The following is a 20,111-nucleotide window of genomic DNA, read 5'->3' as shown; positions in this document are numbered from 1 at the left end:
AACATAAAAAAATAAAACCATTAGTTATAATAAAATAATCTTTTATTCCAATGTAGAATACCATTAGTTATAATAATCTTTTATTCCAATGTAGAGTACAGTATAATGTGTCTTGAGTGGCTTTACAGTTATACTCACCACATATGCTGTTTGGCCTTAGGATCCATACCTGTGGATGGTTCATCTAGCAAAGTAATTTGAGGGTTCCCCAGCATACTTAGAGCAAAACACAACTAGAGGGAAAGAAAATGGGGGAGAGAGGGTTTCAAAGCAAGAAATTTACCACACAGCATCAGGCGCTAAACTATCAATAAAACACACACATATTTGTTGTTTGATAAAAGTACCTTTCGCTTGATTCCTGCAGGTAGTTTCTTTATAGTTTTCTGAAGATGTTCTTTCAAATCAAGGGCATTTGTTATTCTGCAAAACAGGTAATGTACTGCCTGTGATCACTGACATTTTTTCTAGAAAGCTCAGCTTCCTAAAATTAGACCTCCAATTTATATAATTTAAAACAAATTAATATCTCAATTAAAAGATTCACTTAAATTAAATTTCATAATAATTATAGGCAATTCATTCTGTCATTAGATATAGAAAAATTGCCTTTTCGTTCCCATAGCTACATAATTTGGTAAGGAATATATGAAAAAGTCATGACCATTTCCTATGAAAATTATAATCTATGGCAATGCCTGTTATAAAACTTTTAAAATGTGAAATGTAAACTTTTCTCCAGGTTAACAAAAAGATTCTAAATTTTACCGATTTGTGACTTCCTTTATGTCACTCGGACTCATTCCTTTCACAGCTCCATAAATTTCAAAATGTTCTTGCAGTGTAATATCTGGCCACAGTGGGTTTATCTGAGGACAGTATCCCATACACTTAACAGAATCATCCTCCTCGGCTGGATCTGAAGAGTAATCTCCTAAAAACACCTACAGAAATACAAACCCATTGAAATCACTATTTTTGCCTAATTTACATGATAAAAGGAATGCCAAGTGAATTAACTCAAATTCCTTCCTAGAGGGGGGTAAGACTTTTTACTCCTTTCAATGAAGAAAGGGCATGAATAGCGAAATCAGAGTTCAGTGACATGGTCAGCCCTGATTTTAACTAGAAAGATTGGGGGCCTCAATGGAAGGGGATATTTGAGCCAGCGAGGTAAGCAATTTTGGTCACTGAGATATAACTAACAAAAAACAACTATGGCAAATATATATATATATATTGATATATATATATATATATATATATATATATATATATATATATATATATATATTGATATATATATATAAAATAAAGAAAAGGGTCAGGCATTTTCCAGAAAAGCATGGCTGGTGTGAAGTAAACAAGGGGAGAGAAGATAGGATCAGAGCAGTTTTGTGAAGTTTCCACAAAGTGTTGAATGATATGCTTATACTCAAAGACTAATTGATGGCAGCATCAGAACTAGCTCCCCTCTCCTTAAGGAAATACTATTGTTATCCATTAAGTTGGTGTGCTAATCAGAAATAATACATATATGTACCTGTGCCTGCAGGTATGTCATAAAAATTTTACTATGTACATTATTTTCTTAGGTAACCAAAAAGATCACAATTTTATACTAGAACTTTAAGATTAAAAAACATAATATTTAAGCAGTAAAATAATAACTTGCCATTAAAAATTTTATTTTAATGAAATATACAAATCATAGTCAACATATACCACACCCCAGTATATCATACCTGGCCTGAAGTTGGTTCAATATCACCAACCAGAATATTAATAACTGTGCTTTTGCCTGCACCATTTGGGCCCAACAGTCCTAAGATCTCTCCTAAAGGAATTAAAAGAAAAATTATCAAATCAAATTTAAAATGAAAACTACTCTTTTGAAAATGTTACTTAGGAAAAAAATAATTAAATAAATACTAGCCTTTTTTCACACAGAAAGAGATGTGTTTAGTTGCCACTTTCTTGACTCTTGTAAGAAAATCTTTCTTGTCATCATATTCTTTATGCAAATTGCTGACCATAATGGCTGGTTTCTAACAAAGGAAACAAGAGTTTAAAAGGGAGTTATAACTCAGAAACCTATCCTGACATTACATAGTCTGCACACACCTCATGTCCATATCGTAAGAACTATATTTGAAAATAAAGGGTATCATATAAAGAAATATCCATTTGTCAATGAAATTATGACATTCTAAACTAAGCGCATAATGGCACAATGCAAATGGCCAAAGCAGACATGGGATGGCTGCGTTCCCCCAGCAGCGAAAGAGAAAGCCCAAGAGCCTGGGAAAATTTCTTGGAGCCATGAGGGATACAGCACTTAGGTCAATATTGTTTCACCAAGCTTCAATCAACCAGATGTTCCCAGTGCAACTGAGTCTTGATGATCAGATCTGGGGGCCCACAGAGAGCAGTATAAAGAAGGCCCAACACACTGTTATTAATAAAGCTTTGACTCAATCTATGCTTCCCAACCCAGTTCACAAACCATTCAAAAGTAGTAATAATGGCCCAGGTAATAGAATTCCAACTGCAGAATTTAATTGTCCTCCTGCAAACTACAGGCCGTTAGATCCAACACCTTTCCCAAATTACAGAACTAGTTACAACTTTGGGGCCATGCACAATCAGAAGACTTCTCAAACTCATGATATATTTATAAACATTATAAATCTTCTAAAAATGTATATAATATATAGCATTTCCCATACTTGCTTGGTCATAGAGGCTATGCTAATGAATCACGTGTGGATACAGAACAAAAGTTAGGAAATGCTGGCTAACATGACTTGCTCAAGATCTTAACCACTCATTAAAAGATGGTTACTTTCATTTAGATTGAAACACCTAGTGAAGAATCTGACAAATAAGCAATGGGATGATGACTGCATTAAGAATATCTTGGAAAATGCTAAGTCAGGATTTTTAGGAGATGCAACTTTTGTACTGCCAGTGGAATTGCAATTATATTTGAAGTTACTCTGATTATCTATATAAATTAAAAAAGTAGTATTTCAAATGACACAAGTAGTATTCTTATTGTTTTTAGTTGGCTCAATTAACCAAATAGTGATTATAAAATTTAAAAAAAAACATGTGTCTGCAATGCTAGTCTCTCTTAGAAGAGAACAGCTTTCATTGGAAAAGAAGATGGGAATCTGTTTCCTATAATCATATAGGCTTAGGAAATGTTGAATCAAGGGAAGGTTGAAAGTTTTCTTACTGTAGAATTTCTCAGAGCTTTTACTTTTTGACTTTTGTGAGTATTTTACCATTTGATTTTTTTGTATTACTTTTATATATTTCAAAATGTTTTAAATTGGAAATTAACAAAAATATGCCATCTCCGTATTTCAGCACCCAATCTGCCCTCACCAGTTTCATATATATCCTTTCAGTATATTCTCGAGATATATGAGTTCATTTACTTTAAGAAAGTATCATTCTGTAACAATAACCTGAATCTTTTTTTTTTTTAATATACCTTAAAACTGTTCAAAAAAAGTAAGTGGACAAAACTATTTTTTTCATAGACTTCTTTTTCAGATTGATTCATATAGAAAGAAAATATTTTTCAGGCCGAAACCGGTTTGGCTCAATGGATAGAGCGTCGGCTTGGGGACTGAAAGGTCCCGGGTTCGATTCCGGTCAAGGGCATGTACCTTGGTTGCGGGCATATCCCCAGTAGGGGGTGTGCAAGAGGCAGCTGATTGATGACTCTCTCATCGATGTTTCTAACTCTCTATCTCTCTCCCTTCTTCACTGTACAAAATCAATAAAATATATTTAAAAAAAGAAAAAAAAAAGAAAATATTTTTCAGATTACTTTCCTATGCATGGGGAACTGATCAATGCACATTTAAGATGACTTAACAATAAAGACTAAATTACCTCTTCACAACACTGGCAACTCATCAACTCTCTGACCTTCAGTCTTTCAGCTTTGACATCTTCATCTTCATCCTCATTGTTTGGTGGTTCTGGAAACTTCCTATTTTTGGGCTTTGTTGAAAGGGTCCTAAATATATCAAGGTAATATTTTAAATAATTAAAATAGTAAAAAATTCAGGCACTATGTAGAAAAAAAAATGAAAAAATATACTAATATGAGATCTGTGGTTCTCTCTAAAAGATGGGAACTAAAGAGCTGTTTTTTCATTCACTGATATTTAGGTGATAGTATCTAAATTCATTCACTTTATCAAAACTATTTATTATCAGGCACTACTTCACACAAAGATAAAAACAGCAACAAAGAACACTTCACTCAAACGATTTACAGTCTGGGTATAAATAAGATTACCCTGACATCCAAACCCACAGAAATACCACAAAGGTAGGCAGGCAGAGGAAAAATGCTTCCAGAGAAAATTTGACTTTTAGTAGTTAGTAGTAAGGTAAAAAAGGAAAATAGGATTCGACATATTGAAAACAATGGAAAAACAGAAAAGGCTGAGAAAGAAGTCAATCACATTTAAGGCGGCAGATGAAATAACATGAGCCTCCTTGGCAAGATGAAGAGGAAGATATTACTTATTTTACAGAAAGGAGTACCAAGAGAGGGAAGAAACACATGACTCATCAGGGAAATGTAAATGAAAACCATAAGGAGCACCACTTCAGACCCACTAGAATGGCTAAAATGGAAAAGATAAACAGTAACAAATATGGCAAGAATGTAGAAGAAACAGAGCCCTCCTGCATCCCTGATGGGAATGTACAGTGTCTCCCTTTCAGGCACTTTTACTTTCTGCAGTTTTGTTCACCGATGGTCAACCACAGTCCAAAAACATCAAATGGAAAATTCCAGATATAAATATGCATAAGTTTTAAATTTCATGCTGTCCTGAGGAGCATGATGAAATCTCACACCATCCCAATCTGTCTCCATGGAGATGTGAGTCATTCCTTTGCTCAAATTGACTATTTCAGTGTCACAGTGCTTATGTTCAACTAAATCTCATTTTACTTAATAATGGGCCCCAAAGCACAAGGGTAGCAAAGCTGGCAATTCAGACAGGCCAAAGAGAAGTCCGAAAGTGCTTCCTTTAGTGAAAAGGGACGTATGTATAGGAAAAAAGCATAGCACACACATTGGGCTTGGCACTATCCACAATTTCAGGCCTCCGCTGGGGGGGTCTTGGTGTGTATTCCCCACAGAGAAAGGGAGACCGATGTAAGATGGTGCAACCACTTTAGAAAACAACAGCTGTAAGTTCTTCAAAAGGTTAAACATACATTAACAACGTGACCCATCAATTCCTTTCCTAGGCATCCACCCAAGAGAAATGATTATGCCCATACAAATACTTGTACACAAATGTTCATAGCAGCATTATTCGTGATAGCCAAGAAGTGCAAACAACTGAAATGCCCATCAACTGATAAAACGGAGAAAGCGTGGTATAATCTAAAATGTATCATTATTTACATAAAAAAGGAATGAAGTATAGCTATATGCTATAACATGGATGCACCTTCAAAACATTATGCTAAGAAAAGGGAAACAGACAAAAAAACAACAACTATGTATTGTATAATTGCATTTATATGAATGTTCAAAATTGGCAAGTCTATTATTTGGAGACAGAAGGTAGATTAGGCCCTGGCCAGTATGGCTGAGTTGGTTGGACATCATCCCATTGCACCAGGTTGCTCATTAGATTCCCAGGCAAGGGCACATGCCTGGGAAAAATAAAAATTAGAAAACAAAAGGAAAACGGGGCCTTCGTTTAAAACAATTTACAGTCTGGGTGTAAATGAGATTTCCTTGAGTTTATGTAGAGGGCTGATGTTCGAACCCACAGAAACACCACAAAAGTAGCAGGAGGCAGCTGATCGGTGTTACACTCTCAGATCAATGTTTCTCTCTCTCTCTTTCCCTCCCCCCCCCTAAAAATTAATAAGTAACTACTAATGGGTTCTTTTGGAGTGATAAAGATTATCTAAGATAATATATGGTATAGTTGCACAACTCTGTAAATATATGCTGAAAAACATTAAAACTTAAAAAAAATTGAACTGACCTGAAAAAGGGATCCTTTCTTATTGATCTTCCTCCATATTTTTTCTCATAGTGCTGTAAGAGGAAAATCCATAGTACACACTGCAGGTAAGGCTAAAAGAAGAACACAGAACAGTTCATGACTATCAACAGAATAAAGACCACATACATAAGTTTCCTTATCAAAACCAAAAAAGTTAACCACATTTTTTTTTCCAAGTCATATCAGTTAAAAAAAAGATCTGATTATAAGCCAAGGAAGATTTTTAGTTAGAAAACCCTTCACATATTTTTCTCTCTATATATATTTTGTTTCTATCTCAATAAGTTTATTGGTTGTCAGCTTCATAAAATACAAAGAAAAAAGGAAGCTTTCTTTTTAACTCTATGGAAGCCAGAATCATAATTAAATAGAATTAACATGAAAAAGCCAAGGATATTAAAATAGATATATTCAGTGAATAAAAGGTAGTTTTTTTTTTTCAAAATTCACATTAGCTAGTTATTAACACACTTGACTTTTTATGCAAGAGGATATAAACTAAGAAGAGTTAAAATCATACAACCAAACTATTCATTCTTTTTTTTAAATCCTTAACCAAGGATATTTTTTATTATAAAGAGGGGGGGGAGAGGAAGAAAGGAAGAGAGAAAGAGATAGGGATCAGTTTCCTCTCCCTCACACCCAACTGGAGATCAAACACACAACCTTAGGTATGTGCCCTGACTGGTAATAGAATCCGAAGCCTTTTGGTGTATGGGACCACACCTCATCCAACTGGGCCACTTGGCCATGGTATAACCCAATGATTCTTTTCTCCCCCCCACCCCCCAACTTAAAAAAAATGTTTATTGTTGAAAATATTACAGATGTCCCCTTCCCCCACAATTGACACACCTGCCCTCTCACATTCTTAAAGTAACACACTAACAAAGAAACATTTTTGTCATTTCTTACCGATAAAACAGCCACCAAAAGCCTATCCCATGGATCATAGGTTTCCTCATTTTTTCGAATATTCTTCCAAGAAATCTAAGACAGAAATTATTGAAAATGTATATGCTGCTGTGATGTTGGGACATGACATTTGATCGTTGACCCTGGTTCCTAGCACACAGCTTCTAAAACCCTCAGAATTTTCTGAGTGTCAGAGGGGACAAGAGTATTTTTTGTTATTTAAAATAAGCCGCTTCCCAATGAGGCCAGGTGAGGGTTGGAGGATGACCCATCAAGTGATTAGAAGGATGGAACTTTCTGTCCCATCTGCCCAGCGAGACAGCGAGAGGGGCAAGGAGTTTGGAGATGAAGTCATATGCCATCAGTAATGGACCTATCATAAAAACCCTAAACACGGGGTTGGAAGAGCTTTTGGGTTGATGGGTGCATCCGAGTCCTAAGGAGAGGCACACTCCAGACTCCACAGGGACAGAGCTCCTGCACCGTGGCACCCTTCTGGACCTCGCCCTCTGTACTTCTTGACCTAGCTGTTCCTTTGTTTATCTGTTATACTGAACTGGTGCTAGGAAATAGTGTTTGCCTGAGTTCTGTAAGCCATAACAGCAAATGATTGAACCTGAGAAAGGGTCATAAAACCATGAGGTTTGTAGCCAACTCAGATAGAAGGATTAGTAACAGGGGACCCACAACTTGTAACTGGCATCTGAAGTGGGCAAGGGGGACAGTCTTAAGGGTTGAAGTCTTCAACTGTGGGGTCTGCGCTAACTGCAGGTAGTTAAGTATTGCTTTATGTGAGGAAAAACCCCACACATTTGGTTTCACAGGGGCTGTAATAGTTTTATTTTAGCTGCAATGTGTAGAAACATTTGGATTAAAGTGGGGGGAGGAGTATTTTGTTCAGCAAACATGTATTCTGTATTAATAGCTATGATTTGTACTTCGATTAAATTTTCTCTATCCCAAAATGTGGGGGAGATAATATAAACCATTAAACTGAAACAAAAAGGGAGGAGGTAAAAGAGATTAGTGAGTAGAATTAATCAGCACTCATCCTACATCAATAATTCATCAAATTTTTTTATTCACATGGATTTTTCTCCCCAATTATCCAGGCTTAATAAAACTAACCTGTGATTTTCTTTTTCTTTGAAAAAAATCTCTACACTTTATTTTCTCATCCCTTTACAGGACAATACATTATTAAATCCTTGGAAAAACTCCCCAAATACTAACTCAAGTCAGATCAATTTACGTACATATGCCATTTGGACCATCACAGAACATGTAATGAACATAGCCATTCTCCTTTGAAACTTTAAGTTTAAAAAACACGCTTAAAAAGATGCCATAGTGATTCTAAATTGCTTCATTAATAACATTTAAATCAAGTAGTAGCAGCTAACATGAAGTGTTTTTGTTTTATTATTTTCAGTACAAGAACTAAAACCTTAAAGATTAGGTACTATTTATACTTTTTAAACATTAAGACACCTAACAGACCTACCTTTATGAAACAAATCAGACCACCTAGAAGTGGATAGACTGGAATGACTATGCAAAAGGTGTAATAGAGAATAGCTGTAACTGTATGTCCAATAAAGTAACTGATTTCGGTGATTGCAATGCAAGTCAACATTGTCTAAAGAAAAAAAAAGAAAGTACAATGTGTTTAGAAATTTCATACTCAACATTAAATATATTTTCAATCTTCTAGTAAAACATGGGACCACAGATGATACTTAGCTAAAAGCACCAGTACACTGGTACCAGCTGCTTTTAGCTGGCTTCCTTGCCATGCAGTTGTTAAATGCCTTCAGTATCACCCATCCCTTCAAGGAGTGGATGATGCAGAAGACAAACGTACAGTCGGTAAGATGCTGCCAGCTACATACCTAACCCTGTACTTAAAATAGACACATTAACAGTTTAATCCTGAAAGAGCTCATAGCTCTCTTTTTTTCTGGTATAAACATGAGTTTCAAATAAGCTGCTATGTAAAGTTGAAATGAAATAATATAAAGTGTAACTTACCACAGAATATATAAAGGACCAAACTTCTTTTGTATTTAAAATTTTCTTAAAAGTGAAAGAAGCAATATAGGTAAACAGAATAACTGACGGAACATAACCAATAAGACAAAAAACCTGTAAAACAAAAATATGAAATTTTATGTAAAAATATGAATAACTAGAAATACATAAATATAAATTACCAGTAATATTAAAATATTACAGAATAATTATTCTTCAAGTTTGCTTACTCAACAAATCACTCCACAAACTAAAAGTATGGTTACTTGAGGAGTTACCATGCACATTGCTCCTAAATAATAAAACTCAGGCTTTTAACTAATCAACACAATCCTGAATAATTAAACTAAACAGTTTTCTTTGCCAAGTAAAATGCTCTTTATTTTTTTTAAAAAAACAAAACACCACAAGTTAGTTGGTTAAATCTTTCCTCAGTGAACTGTTTTAATATATAGCTATCATTTTAATTTATAGCACTTAGTACATTTTATACATTTTTAAGGAAAACATTACTTTATAAGGCATAAATTAAGTTGCAACCTTTTCTCAATCAACCATTAGCTACCATTTAATATACAGAACTTAATGCATTTTTTAACTTTTAAGGAAAACATTAATTTATAAGGCAGAAATTAAGAAAAATCAGTATGATCTCTAGCAAAAGAGTTTACTTTCAGCAACCCTGACCTCACCTGTTTTTTTCTCTCGTATAAATCATTCATATAAAGGGGCTTAGTAAGTCATTTACATGTGAACAAGAATACAAATCATACTTTTACTTAGGATTTTAAACCATGTTTTAAATTATGAAATAAAAGAGCTTCCTTGTGAAATTATTTCCGTCATAGAAACAAGAAGACATTTTAAGGAAGGACTGTTTAAATATTTTTAATTACACAAAAGTAGGTAGTCTACATAAAAGACTGCTTCAATTTCAAGGAATTATTTTATAATGGTAGTAAGTCATTGCTTTTAAAACTTATTTATAGCGCCGAAACTGGTTTGGCTCAGCGGTAGAGCGTTGGTCTGCGGACTGAAAGGTCCCAGGTTCGATTCCGGTCAAGGGCATGTACACTGGTTGCGGGCACATCCCCGGTAGGGGGTGTGCAAGAGGCAGCTGGTCGATGTTTCTCTCTCATTGACATTTCTACCTCTCTATCTCTCTCCCTTCCTCTCTGTAAGAAAAATTAATAAAATATATTTTTTAAAAAACCAAAAACTTGTTTATAGCAATAGAAATTGCATTAATCACAGGTATCATCCTATATAATAAAAGCCTAATATGCAAATTGTCCCCTCGACCAGTTTGACCACTTGCTATGATATGTGCTGACCACCAGGGGGCAGCATGGAACATGGTGGGCATTGGCGATGTGGTGCTGGCAACAGGTGGCAGTGGAAGGGCTGCCAGCTCCAATGGGCTCTGACGAGAGAGGGACTGCAGGAGGATGGTGGAGCAGGTGAGTGGGCAGTGCCAGGTCAAGGCAGGTGAAAGCAGTAGCCTGGTGCCCCAGTAATCGCCCCACAGACAGTGACCAGAGGTAGCGGTGGGGGGCAGAACCACCACTTGGCTCACAGGTGCTGAGGGAGCTGGGTGGGGGCCCAAAGACTCAGGTGAAGGAGAGTGTGCAGGGGCCCAAGGCCTAGGTTATATCCAGGGCCCAGAGGTCAGCTGGGACCTGCCCTTCCAAGCCAAGCGCTCATGTTTCGATCATTAGCCAGGCCTAGGGACCTGTGCTATAATTTTGTGCACCGTGCCTCCAGTCTATATATACATATATATGGCTAATATGCAAAGTGTCCCCTCAGGAGATTGGCCAGGAGACCAGGAGTTCGATTGCTCACTATCACCTGTGCTTACCACCCAATGCGACACAGAATGAAGGAAGGCCCCAGCCGTCAGACAGAAGGCCCCCATCAGCCCTGATTGCTATCCAGGCCTACGGACCCTACCTGTGCACGAATTTCATGCACCAGGCCTCTAGTATACAATCATTAAATAGAAACAGGTTCTATTGTCTATAAAAAAATTAATATCCAAATTACTCAACCAGCTGATTATCATGTTTGGAAAGACTTCATTTTTTAAAGCAGTGTTTTATTTACAAATAGAATGAATAAAACTAATGTTAACTTACCATAGAAAGAAACTTTACAGGATAAAAATATAATCCATAATGAAATCCAAATAAACTTCCAATCATCAAAATAAGAAGAATAAAAAAAAAGGGGATATCAACAATAGCTTGCCCAACCCAATATGCAGATGGCAAAAGACCTGAAAGTTTAAGTTGAGTATAAGCTCTGATCTAAAAAAAGAAAGGAAAAAATTAGTTATAATTTTAAACATTTTACAAACAAAAAATTCTATAAAATAGTTGTAGAACTCTTAATTTTACATCAAAAAAACAATAAAATTTTATATTATAGGTCTGTAGGTAATAAAAGCCCTTCTTACAAATAATATAAATTCCATTATAATATTAATTTAGATCATTATTTCTGAAATGTAACAATACGTCAATAAAAACCTTCAGAATCAGGTTACAGCAGTGCTGCTAAGAAACACAAAACCAAAATAAAACAAAGGTTGTGGGGTTATAGCTGTACAACGGTGATTCTATATTTCAGTAGTCAAAACATGGTTGCTTATGAAAATCTGTGGAAATACGTGGAAAGGTGTGTTTTAAACAAGGGACTCTCACTTTAAAAAACTGACCTTTCATGAAAACATTAACAAACTGCCAAGTACCCTCCGGGTTTACATAGGGCTTTCAGCTTAAGCATGAAACTGCACAGATAATGTATTTAAGAGATTTTTATACGCTCTTTTGTTGTACATAAATGCAAGCTATTACTACTACAAGTAAATAGCATTTTCATGAGCACTAAGAGTAACTTAAATGATAGTTTTCTAACTCTCTAATGTTCTCATTGCTTAATTTGAATTTTAAAAATCTGTTACAAATCCAAATTCCTAACAATTTTATTCAGTTGATGCTGTCATCTATAAAAACATCACTCCTAATAAAAGTATTCTATGAAAGAAGTAGCCAGAGAGTGAGGTAAGGGAAGCACGTAATATAGAGTTAAGAAGAGGAGGAGCCTGGCTAATGTGGCTGGGTGGCTGAGAATAGACCTATAAACCAAGAGATTATGGTTCAATTCCCAGTCAGAGAACATGCGTGGGTTGTGGGCTCAGTCCCCACTAGGAAGTGTGCAGGAGGCAGCTGATAAATGATTCTATCTCAACGTTGATGTTTCTATCTCTCCATCTCCCCTCCTCTCTGAAATCAATTTAAAAAAAAGAGAGGAGAAATGATCTTTTTAAAAAGGACAACTTTTGTGTTCAATAAATTATAACAAAATATAAATTCCAATATATGTATAAAAACATAAACCAAGGCAAATAAAATTATTTTTGATAATCCAACTGGATGCTTTTGTTATTCATCCACTCTGGAAAACAGTTTGACAATTTTTAATAAAACTAAACTTTCAATCACTTTACACAGCACTGTACTCTTGGGCATTTTTACTCCTGGGCATTTATCACAGATATATGAAAACATGTTCACACATAAACCTGTACACAAATGTTCACAGCAGTTTAAATCATAATAGTAAAAAAACTGGAACAATCCAGATCCACATCATAAAATACTACCTAGCAATAAAAAGAAGAAAATACTACTGCATGCAATTTGAATGAACCTCCAGGGAATTATGCTGAGTGAGAAAAAACCATCCCCAAAGAAAATATGCTGTGATTCCATTTAGTCATTCTGGAAACATCAAAATCACAGAAATGGAGAACAAATTAGTGGTTTCCAGAGGTCAGGGAGGGGGTAGTGTTAGCATGTGGGCTTGGAAAGGGCCACAGAAGGGATCTTTGCGATGACAGACTATTCTGTTCTTGATGTCAATATCCTGGCTTTTACTGTGCAATAGTTTTGCAAGATGTTTTTCTTGGCGTTAAGTGGACAAGTATGGGTTGTGGGCTCAGTATGTAGATCTCGCTGTATTATATTTTACAACAAATATAAACCCACAATTACCTCAAAATAAAAATCCAAATTAAAAATCACTTAAGTAGGAACAAAAAGAGAAAAATGCAATAGTGAAGTAAGTTTTATATTTGAGTGGTAAAGATTATGTATAATTTTTATTTTCTTTAAACTTTCCTATATTTTCTAAATTAGTATAATGAATGTGTATAACAGAAAAATTGAGTATATTTTTCCTGAGACTCATGTATTAGTTTTAGATGAGGCTTAACCTCATTATTAATCACATTGTTTAAATTACTTTAGACAACAAACTGAACTGAATTAACAACAGACCAAAAGAGAATGAGAATTTTGATTAGAGGAGTATGTAAAAGACAATCTCAGCAGAGTGAAGAGTAGAAGGCTCTGACTGTCAAAAGCTCAAAAACTGTGTAAAGATCACCTGCATCTGCTGGATGGGGGTATTAAAAAGAGAAAGGAACAGAAAAGAAGGTGGAAGAATACTAAAGATCCTCTGTACACACAGCAATTTTTTCTAGGCCCTGGCAATGGCAGTAATTTCCAAGCTTTTTTTTTTTTTTTTTTTTTTTTTCACTTACCACCAAATTAAATGCCTTATACAATCAACACATTCCATTAAAGGTTAAAGAGGAGTGCACCAATTAAGAACATAAGGATCGCAGTCAGTTCCCAGATCCACTATTGAACCCAGATGAGTCAACCTGCACACATTGTCTGAACACCTCCATCCTCCGTTTCCTGACATATAAAGTGGGCCACATAAAACTTACCTCACAAGGTTGTAAGAATTAAAGGATTCAACTTTTAAAGAATTTGAGTAATATAGCTATTACTATGGGATAGGGTAAATTAGGTTTACAGCTGACCGTATAGAAAACAATACAATAATTAAGAATACAAGAATAAACTGTGTTTCGTGTACTCACAACTGTAAACCTACATTGCCCCACCCTGTATTGCTATAATTACAATAAATGTATTTATACTCCATTTGCCTACTCCTGAAATAAGTATATATAAGTCTTGTTCTCATGCAAAATGTTATATATATATATATATATATATATATATATATATACACACATACATATGCACACACACACACACACACACACACACACATATATATATATATATATATATTTTTTTTTTTAAATTGATTTTAGAGAGGAAGGGAGAGGGAGAGATAGGAACATCAATGATGAGAGAGAATCATTGACTGGCTACCTCCTGCACATTGGGGATCAAGCCTGAAACCTAGGAATATGCCCTGCTGACTGGGAATCAAGCCATGACCTCCTGGTTCACAGGTCAATACTCAACCACTAAACCAAACTGGCTGAGCCAAAACAGGTTATTTTTTAATGTGATTTCTTATAAGCAAACTATACTTGTAATTTTTTTCACTGAGCATTACCTTATGATTCTCTGCATTTTCCATGGCAAAGTAAGGTGGCATTGCAGTAGCAATGATTCCAAGTAAAGTTGCTTGAAAATACAGCTCAATTTTAAAAACGATGTCTGTAATTTCCTGAAAAACAACCACAGATTAAGAAATGGAACTAAGAATCATTTGATACATCTTAGTACATTCTAAAAGATTATCAAAACCTCTGAAGAAACAAACTAGGATAACTATCTTAGGTATAGTCTACAGCGGTTGCCAACCTTTCAGATCTCATGGTCCGCCAGTGGTCCACAGACCCCCAGTTGGCGACCGCTGGACTATATAAAAGAACAGATGGCCAAGTTAACAGGCAGTGAGCTACAGTGCCAACCTTGCCACTTACTAAAAAGCTACGAGATCTTGAGCAAATCACTGCACTTCCATTTTCTTATCTACAACATAGAATAATAATATAGCATATAAATTAAGCTTCACCATTTAATTAAAAGTCAAACTGAAAAGCAGTTAGCATATCCACCAGTGGCCTTATGCAATGAACATAACCATCTCACAATGATCTTGGAAGCCTTCATTAGGCTGCCTGGACTCTAAGCCAGCTGGGATATTCACACCCTACTTTTCTCCAATGGGAAAAGCTGCACCCAAGTTCAATTTCCTGGAGAATCAGGAGCTTTTGTACCAAGCAAGGGGGAGAGGGTTGTCTATATTCCCACACAGATGTCCCAAAGGAGCCTCACTGCCCCAAGCAATGATGGAGTACACCATACATTTCTTTCCCTCGGTCATTATTATTACTGCCCCTGAATTAACTCAGACACTCCATTACCTATCATCTAAGCTATTTAGTAAAAGAATCTTTGATTTGATTTTACTTTCTTCCCTCCACAATTCTCCAAACAGATATACCTCTCTATCTTGAGCCAGTGATTTTTTTTTTTTTAATCCTCACTTGAGGATATTTTTCCATTTATTTTTAGAGAGAGTGGAAGAGAGGGGGAGTCAGGGAGAGAGAAAAACATTGATGTGAGAAAGGCACAAAGATCAGTTGCCTCCACACCAGTCCTGACCAAGGCTGGTATCGAGCCTGAAACAGAGGTATGTGCCCTTGACCAGAATCAAACCTTGGACCCTTCGGTTTATGGACCAACTCTCTATTTGCTGAGCCAGACCAGGTGGAGCACCAGTGAACTTTTGAAAATGCAAATTTAATGTTACTTTGTCCCCATACCTATGTATAACTATAACAAGAGGAGTACTAAATTAATCTTCCATGTGATTTCCATTTAAATATGGCAAAGAATTATAGCCAACTAAAAAAAGTTTTGGGTGTAGATTATATAATCATAAAGACAGAAAGCAGATGGAGGGCAAATTGGGGGTGGAGGTAGGAGAAATAGGGAGTGGTGAACTACTAGGCACAAGGGATTCTTGGGGGAGTGTTGAAATATAAAATGGATTTGTGGTGATAGTTATATAACTATGAATATAACAAAAACTACTGAGTTGTACATTTTAAATGGGTGAATTAGAAGGTATATGATGTACATCTCAATAAAGCTGCTAAAACACAGTGAATGAAGCTCGCTATTACAGAAAGATATTTGTCCATTTATTTTTCCACATATAAAAAATGAAACATAAGAACTAAGAAAAAATGTTGAGTATTTATCTGGAGACAAATTAATTTTCATATTTCTAACCAATATATTGTCCCACCTAGAAGAACTGTCTAGATGACTTCTCAAGGTTCTTTCAATATACCTCAGTAACCAGGTTTTAGCTGAACAACATTCACTTTTAAATTATATTAACTTTTCTATGATTAATATAAAAAATACTTATACTTTACAAAAATGTCAGCACCAACATGGAACACAATGATCCTAAAGTAAACTAATCCTAGGAACTCCTAACCCCAGAAGTAAACCATCCCCAAGTTTTAAGAAGACTAGGAGATGTCACAAGATGAACTTCTTCACATCTTATTATTGTATGCACACACACTCATAGTTTTTAATTTGCTTACTTGAAAGAATGGGGTATTCCAGACCTGGATGGTTTCTGTCACATTTAACTGATAAAGGTAGTAGTTACTAATGATATTCATCAATACAGGCAAAGCATAAACCATAGTACTGTTGAAAACAGCTGTAAAAACATAGTCCTACAAATTGGAAAAGAGAGACGACTTATTACATACCATATATAAATATAAATGGATATATTGTTGCTATGTGCCCAGCTTTTCTCATCCCTGAAGCTAATTCTCATTAATTGTAATAAAAACTACTCAGCAAATCACAGAAATAATACTCAATGACAAATTCAACCTGGTTTAGAATCTACAGATATTTTGATATTTAAACAAAAATGTAACATAAAATTAAATTCCTTTAAGCTTTATTTATTGGTCATCCAATAAATATATTCTAAATAAACACAGCTATTATTTCCAAAAGTAAATTCTAATTTCAACCTAAGGAGGCCAAATTGGCAAATTATTAATTTTAGAGGAAATATCTTAACCTTTCATAACTTTCCAATGGGTATTCTACTCTTACCTTTTCTGACTGGATCACGTTTAAAGCTGCACTGTGGGGAGCAGCAGACACATAGTCACTGTCATTAAACATCGTCACCATGATGTTCTGGTTTGTGAAAAAGGTAATAAGATCGCTGATATCTGAGTCTGGTGTTAGGGAAAAAGCAAACAGTAAAGAATCAGTTCAAATGACAAACAGATATAGGCTTTTAATAACACTGCAATGAGCCCCTCTCTTCCTTAAAAGATATTTTATCTTCATTGGGTAGGACAGTGGTCAGCAAACTCATTAGTCAACAGAGCCAAATATCAACAGCACAACGACTGACATTTCTTTTGAGAGCCAAAATTTTTAAACTTAAACTTCTAACACCATTTCTTCAAAATGGACTCACCCAGGCCGTGGTATTTTGTGGAAGAGCCACATTCAAGGGGCCAAAAAGCCGCATGTGGCTCGTGAGCCGCAGTTTGCTGACCATGAGACTAATACATGACTAAGAACACTGGAACCAGTCAGCCTGAGCACAGAACCTGAAGGCGACTGCAAATTTTAGCTGCTGCTACTGCTAAGATTATTACTCACACTGAACATCTACCTATCTTTCCTGAAATTTGGTTAGTGACAATAAAATCTGGCAATTTTATGTATCAAGTTAACCTGTGGGTTTAGGAAGATTAGAAATCATGGTGTAACGTTAGGGAACATTACTCCTTAGAGGATTTCTGTGCGGTCCGAACAGACAAGTTTTATAAATGTTGACTGCCTTAACTACCTTAAAATAGGAAAACACATTATCAGGTCTCCATCTACAGTCTTTAAATTGCCTGGAGCCAAGGGAAAAACTAGAACCTAACTAAGTTTAAAATTCATACCAACATGCCTGATAATGAAAATATTTTATTACCACAAAAGCCAGAACTCAAGGTAGGAGAAATGTGACTTGGAGAAAAATCGAAACCAACGAAAGAAAACATGATCAGTAATTAAGTAGTATGGCAGGGTGGATCAGGCTCAGGACCAAACCTGAGAGTCACAGAGAACAGTGATCTTGGTGAGACTACATTTATTCCCATCTTGTGCTCCAATTGATCTCTCATCCCCAGCTTGCCAAAATGGCTCTGTACTCCTGAGGAGAGAGCTATATTATAAATGAAGGAACTGTATCTGTGATACAAAAAAGCTTTGCAAGGAGCGTAAGATACCAACAATATTTACACAGAGAGTAGCCAGTGATTCCTTAAGGAAACATGGCTTTATTTAGGACCAAAAGCAAGGCCTGGGAAAATATGGGATATGTGTGCAAACAAGTCCAGAAATACTGAAATATTACAGAAGGGACAAACTTTGAAGATAACAGAATTTCTGCAGATCAGTTAAGAGTGAACGGAAAGTAGAAAGATTTTGAGATACATGTACAACTCCCAAATATACAAAGAATGTCACAATATTAGAGTATAAAGCTCTATGCAGTATAATTTAGCAACATGAAATGTATATTAAACCCCAAGAATTCTAATAAAAGAAAAATTGCAAAACATAACACTTTCTATTCAAAAGTAGTTTTTTTTTAAATCAGTAAATGCATTTTTCTTCCGAAAGAATAAAAGTTACATAATAAATTTGAAAGTCAGATTTTAAGAGTGATGATTTTAAGAGTAATTTATAATCATCTCCAACTATAATTATTATTTTAAACATGGGCAAAGCTTTTCAGTTAATAGTGAATCAAAAGGAAATATACCAGCCCTGGCCCAGGTGGCTCAGTTGAGTGTCATCCAAGACACTGAAAACTTACCATTTGATTCCTGGTCAGGGAACATGTCCAGGTTTAGGGGCTCAAAGGTGTGCAGGAGGCAGCTGATCGATGTTACACTCACCCATCAATGTTTCTCTCCCTCTCGCCCCTTCCTCTCTCTGTAAAAATCAATAAACTATTCTTAAAAAAAAAGTATGAGAATATAACTGAAGTGCTGGGAGATGTGAAACCTCAAAGAGTTTATAAGTATAGAAAGCATTGTATTAAATAAAAATTTCTAACATATGTCAGCACGATAAGCAAATGAAGAGGCTGTAGTTTTCCAGTTAGTTAATTTCAACTTTCTCTTCCAGAGCCCGGGGACCACAAACTACCTTTATATATAGAAGATGTTATAGCAATAACTGATCATATATGAATAAAAGTTTGTTGGAAAGCAGAATCTATGTATTTTTTATTCTGCCCATTGTTCAGACCATATGTTTTTTAAAAATTCTTTCATATTTGACAATTATGTAACAAGAATGTCCAATAGAAAAATCCAAAAATATGGATTACAAATGTAAAGTATTTAATTATAAATATTTACATTTAAGGTGCTTTCTCCTTAGTTTGAATGTTTCAGATAACCCTTAAAAACGTAAACATTTCTATTTGGTAGATAACTGCATAAATACTATATGCAGAAACTCTAGAGAGGGTTTTTCAAACTCTGAAGTTCATTTTACTCATAAATTATGAGATGAAACACGCTGCTCTGAGAATGATGTTCCTATTATTAAAAAGGAACTTTTGTGATTATAAGCTGTGTAAGTTAGAATGTTTTTAAAGACTGTCACCTATACTTTAACCAAAATTTCATATCTGCAACATACTGCTCAGCATTAATAAGGAGCTTTATTTAGTTTGGATTTGTGCAGATAAAACATGGCTTTACCTTTCATACATTTCTAAAATCCACATCTCTGACCTATATTTACCCCTCACCCCCATGCCCCAACCAACACACATTCACAGACCTTCACACACTCTCACCAGTAGAATTTTGAAGAAGCAGGCTTGTTTTATATTTATGAGGTTTATCTCCAGGTTTTAGGAAATATAAGTCTGGAACAAGTCTGATCGGAACCACAGCACTTTTAAAAGAGCGATGCACCAAAAACATAAAAATCTGAACTGCAAAAAAGATTAAAAGCAGAAGCAACCTGAAAGGGAAAAGAATAATATAGCTCAAAGCATATTCATATGTAAAACTATTTTTAAAAAATCTTCCTTTACATGTTAGTTAAAAGGTACTAATTTAAAAAAAGAAAGGAAGAAAAGGAAAAAACTTGAATGTTAATAGAATTTCTAACTATTTCA

At 35.2% G+C, this 20,111-nt stretch overlaps 1 protein-coding gene across 3 annotated transcripts in view; it reads right to left on the bottom strand.

Annotated features, from left to right (window-relative positions):
• The window catches only part of ABCA5 (ATP binding cassette subfamily A member 5), a 55,555-nt gene that overhangs the window by 5,071 nt on the left and 30,373 nt on the right, over positions 1-20,111 (bottom strand). For all 3 annotated transcript variants that reach the window (XM_084863080.1, XM_084863081.1, XM_084863082.1), the window contains 15 exons: positions 19,785-19,954; positions 17,012-17,139; positions 16,477-16,614; positions 14,460-14,573; positions 11,150-11,320; positions 9,012-9,125; positions 8,485-8,619; positions 6,981-7,055; positions 6,045-6,136; positions 3,910-4,036; positions 1,937-2,048; positions 1,746-1,837; positions 769-944; positions 348-423; positions 139-233 (listed from right to left, as the gene is read on the bottom strand). In XM_084863080.1, the coding sequence (XP_084719206.1) occupies positions 139-233; positions 348-423; positions 769-944; positions 1,746-1,837; positions 1,937-2,048; positions 3,910-4,036; positions 6,045-6,136; positions 6,981-7,055; positions 8,485-8,619; positions 9,012-9,125; positions 11,150-11,320; positions 14,460-14,573; positions 16,477-16,614; positions 17,012-17,139; positions 19,785-19,954 (1,815 nt within the window). The remainder of the gene's footprint in view (positions 1-138; positions 234-347; positions 424-768; positions 945-1,745; positions 1,838-1,936; positions 2,049-3,909; positions 4,037-6,044; positions 6,137-6,980; positions 7,056-8,484; positions 8,620-9,011; positions 9,126-11,149; positions 11,321-14,459; positions 14,574-16,476; positions 16,615-17,011; positions 17,140-19,784; positions 19,955-20,111) is intronic.

Source organism: Pipistrellus hanaki (assembly GCF_964339955.1).
Source record: "Pipistrellus hanaki genome assembly, chromosome: 16".
Taxonomy (NCBI): domain Eukaryota; kingdom Metazoa; phylum Chordata; class Mammalia; order Chiroptera; family Vespertilionidae; genus Pipistrellus; species Pipistrellus hanaki.
Note: the sequence above shows the minus strand (reverse complement) of the source record. Positions and strands in the feature narration are given on the sequence as shown.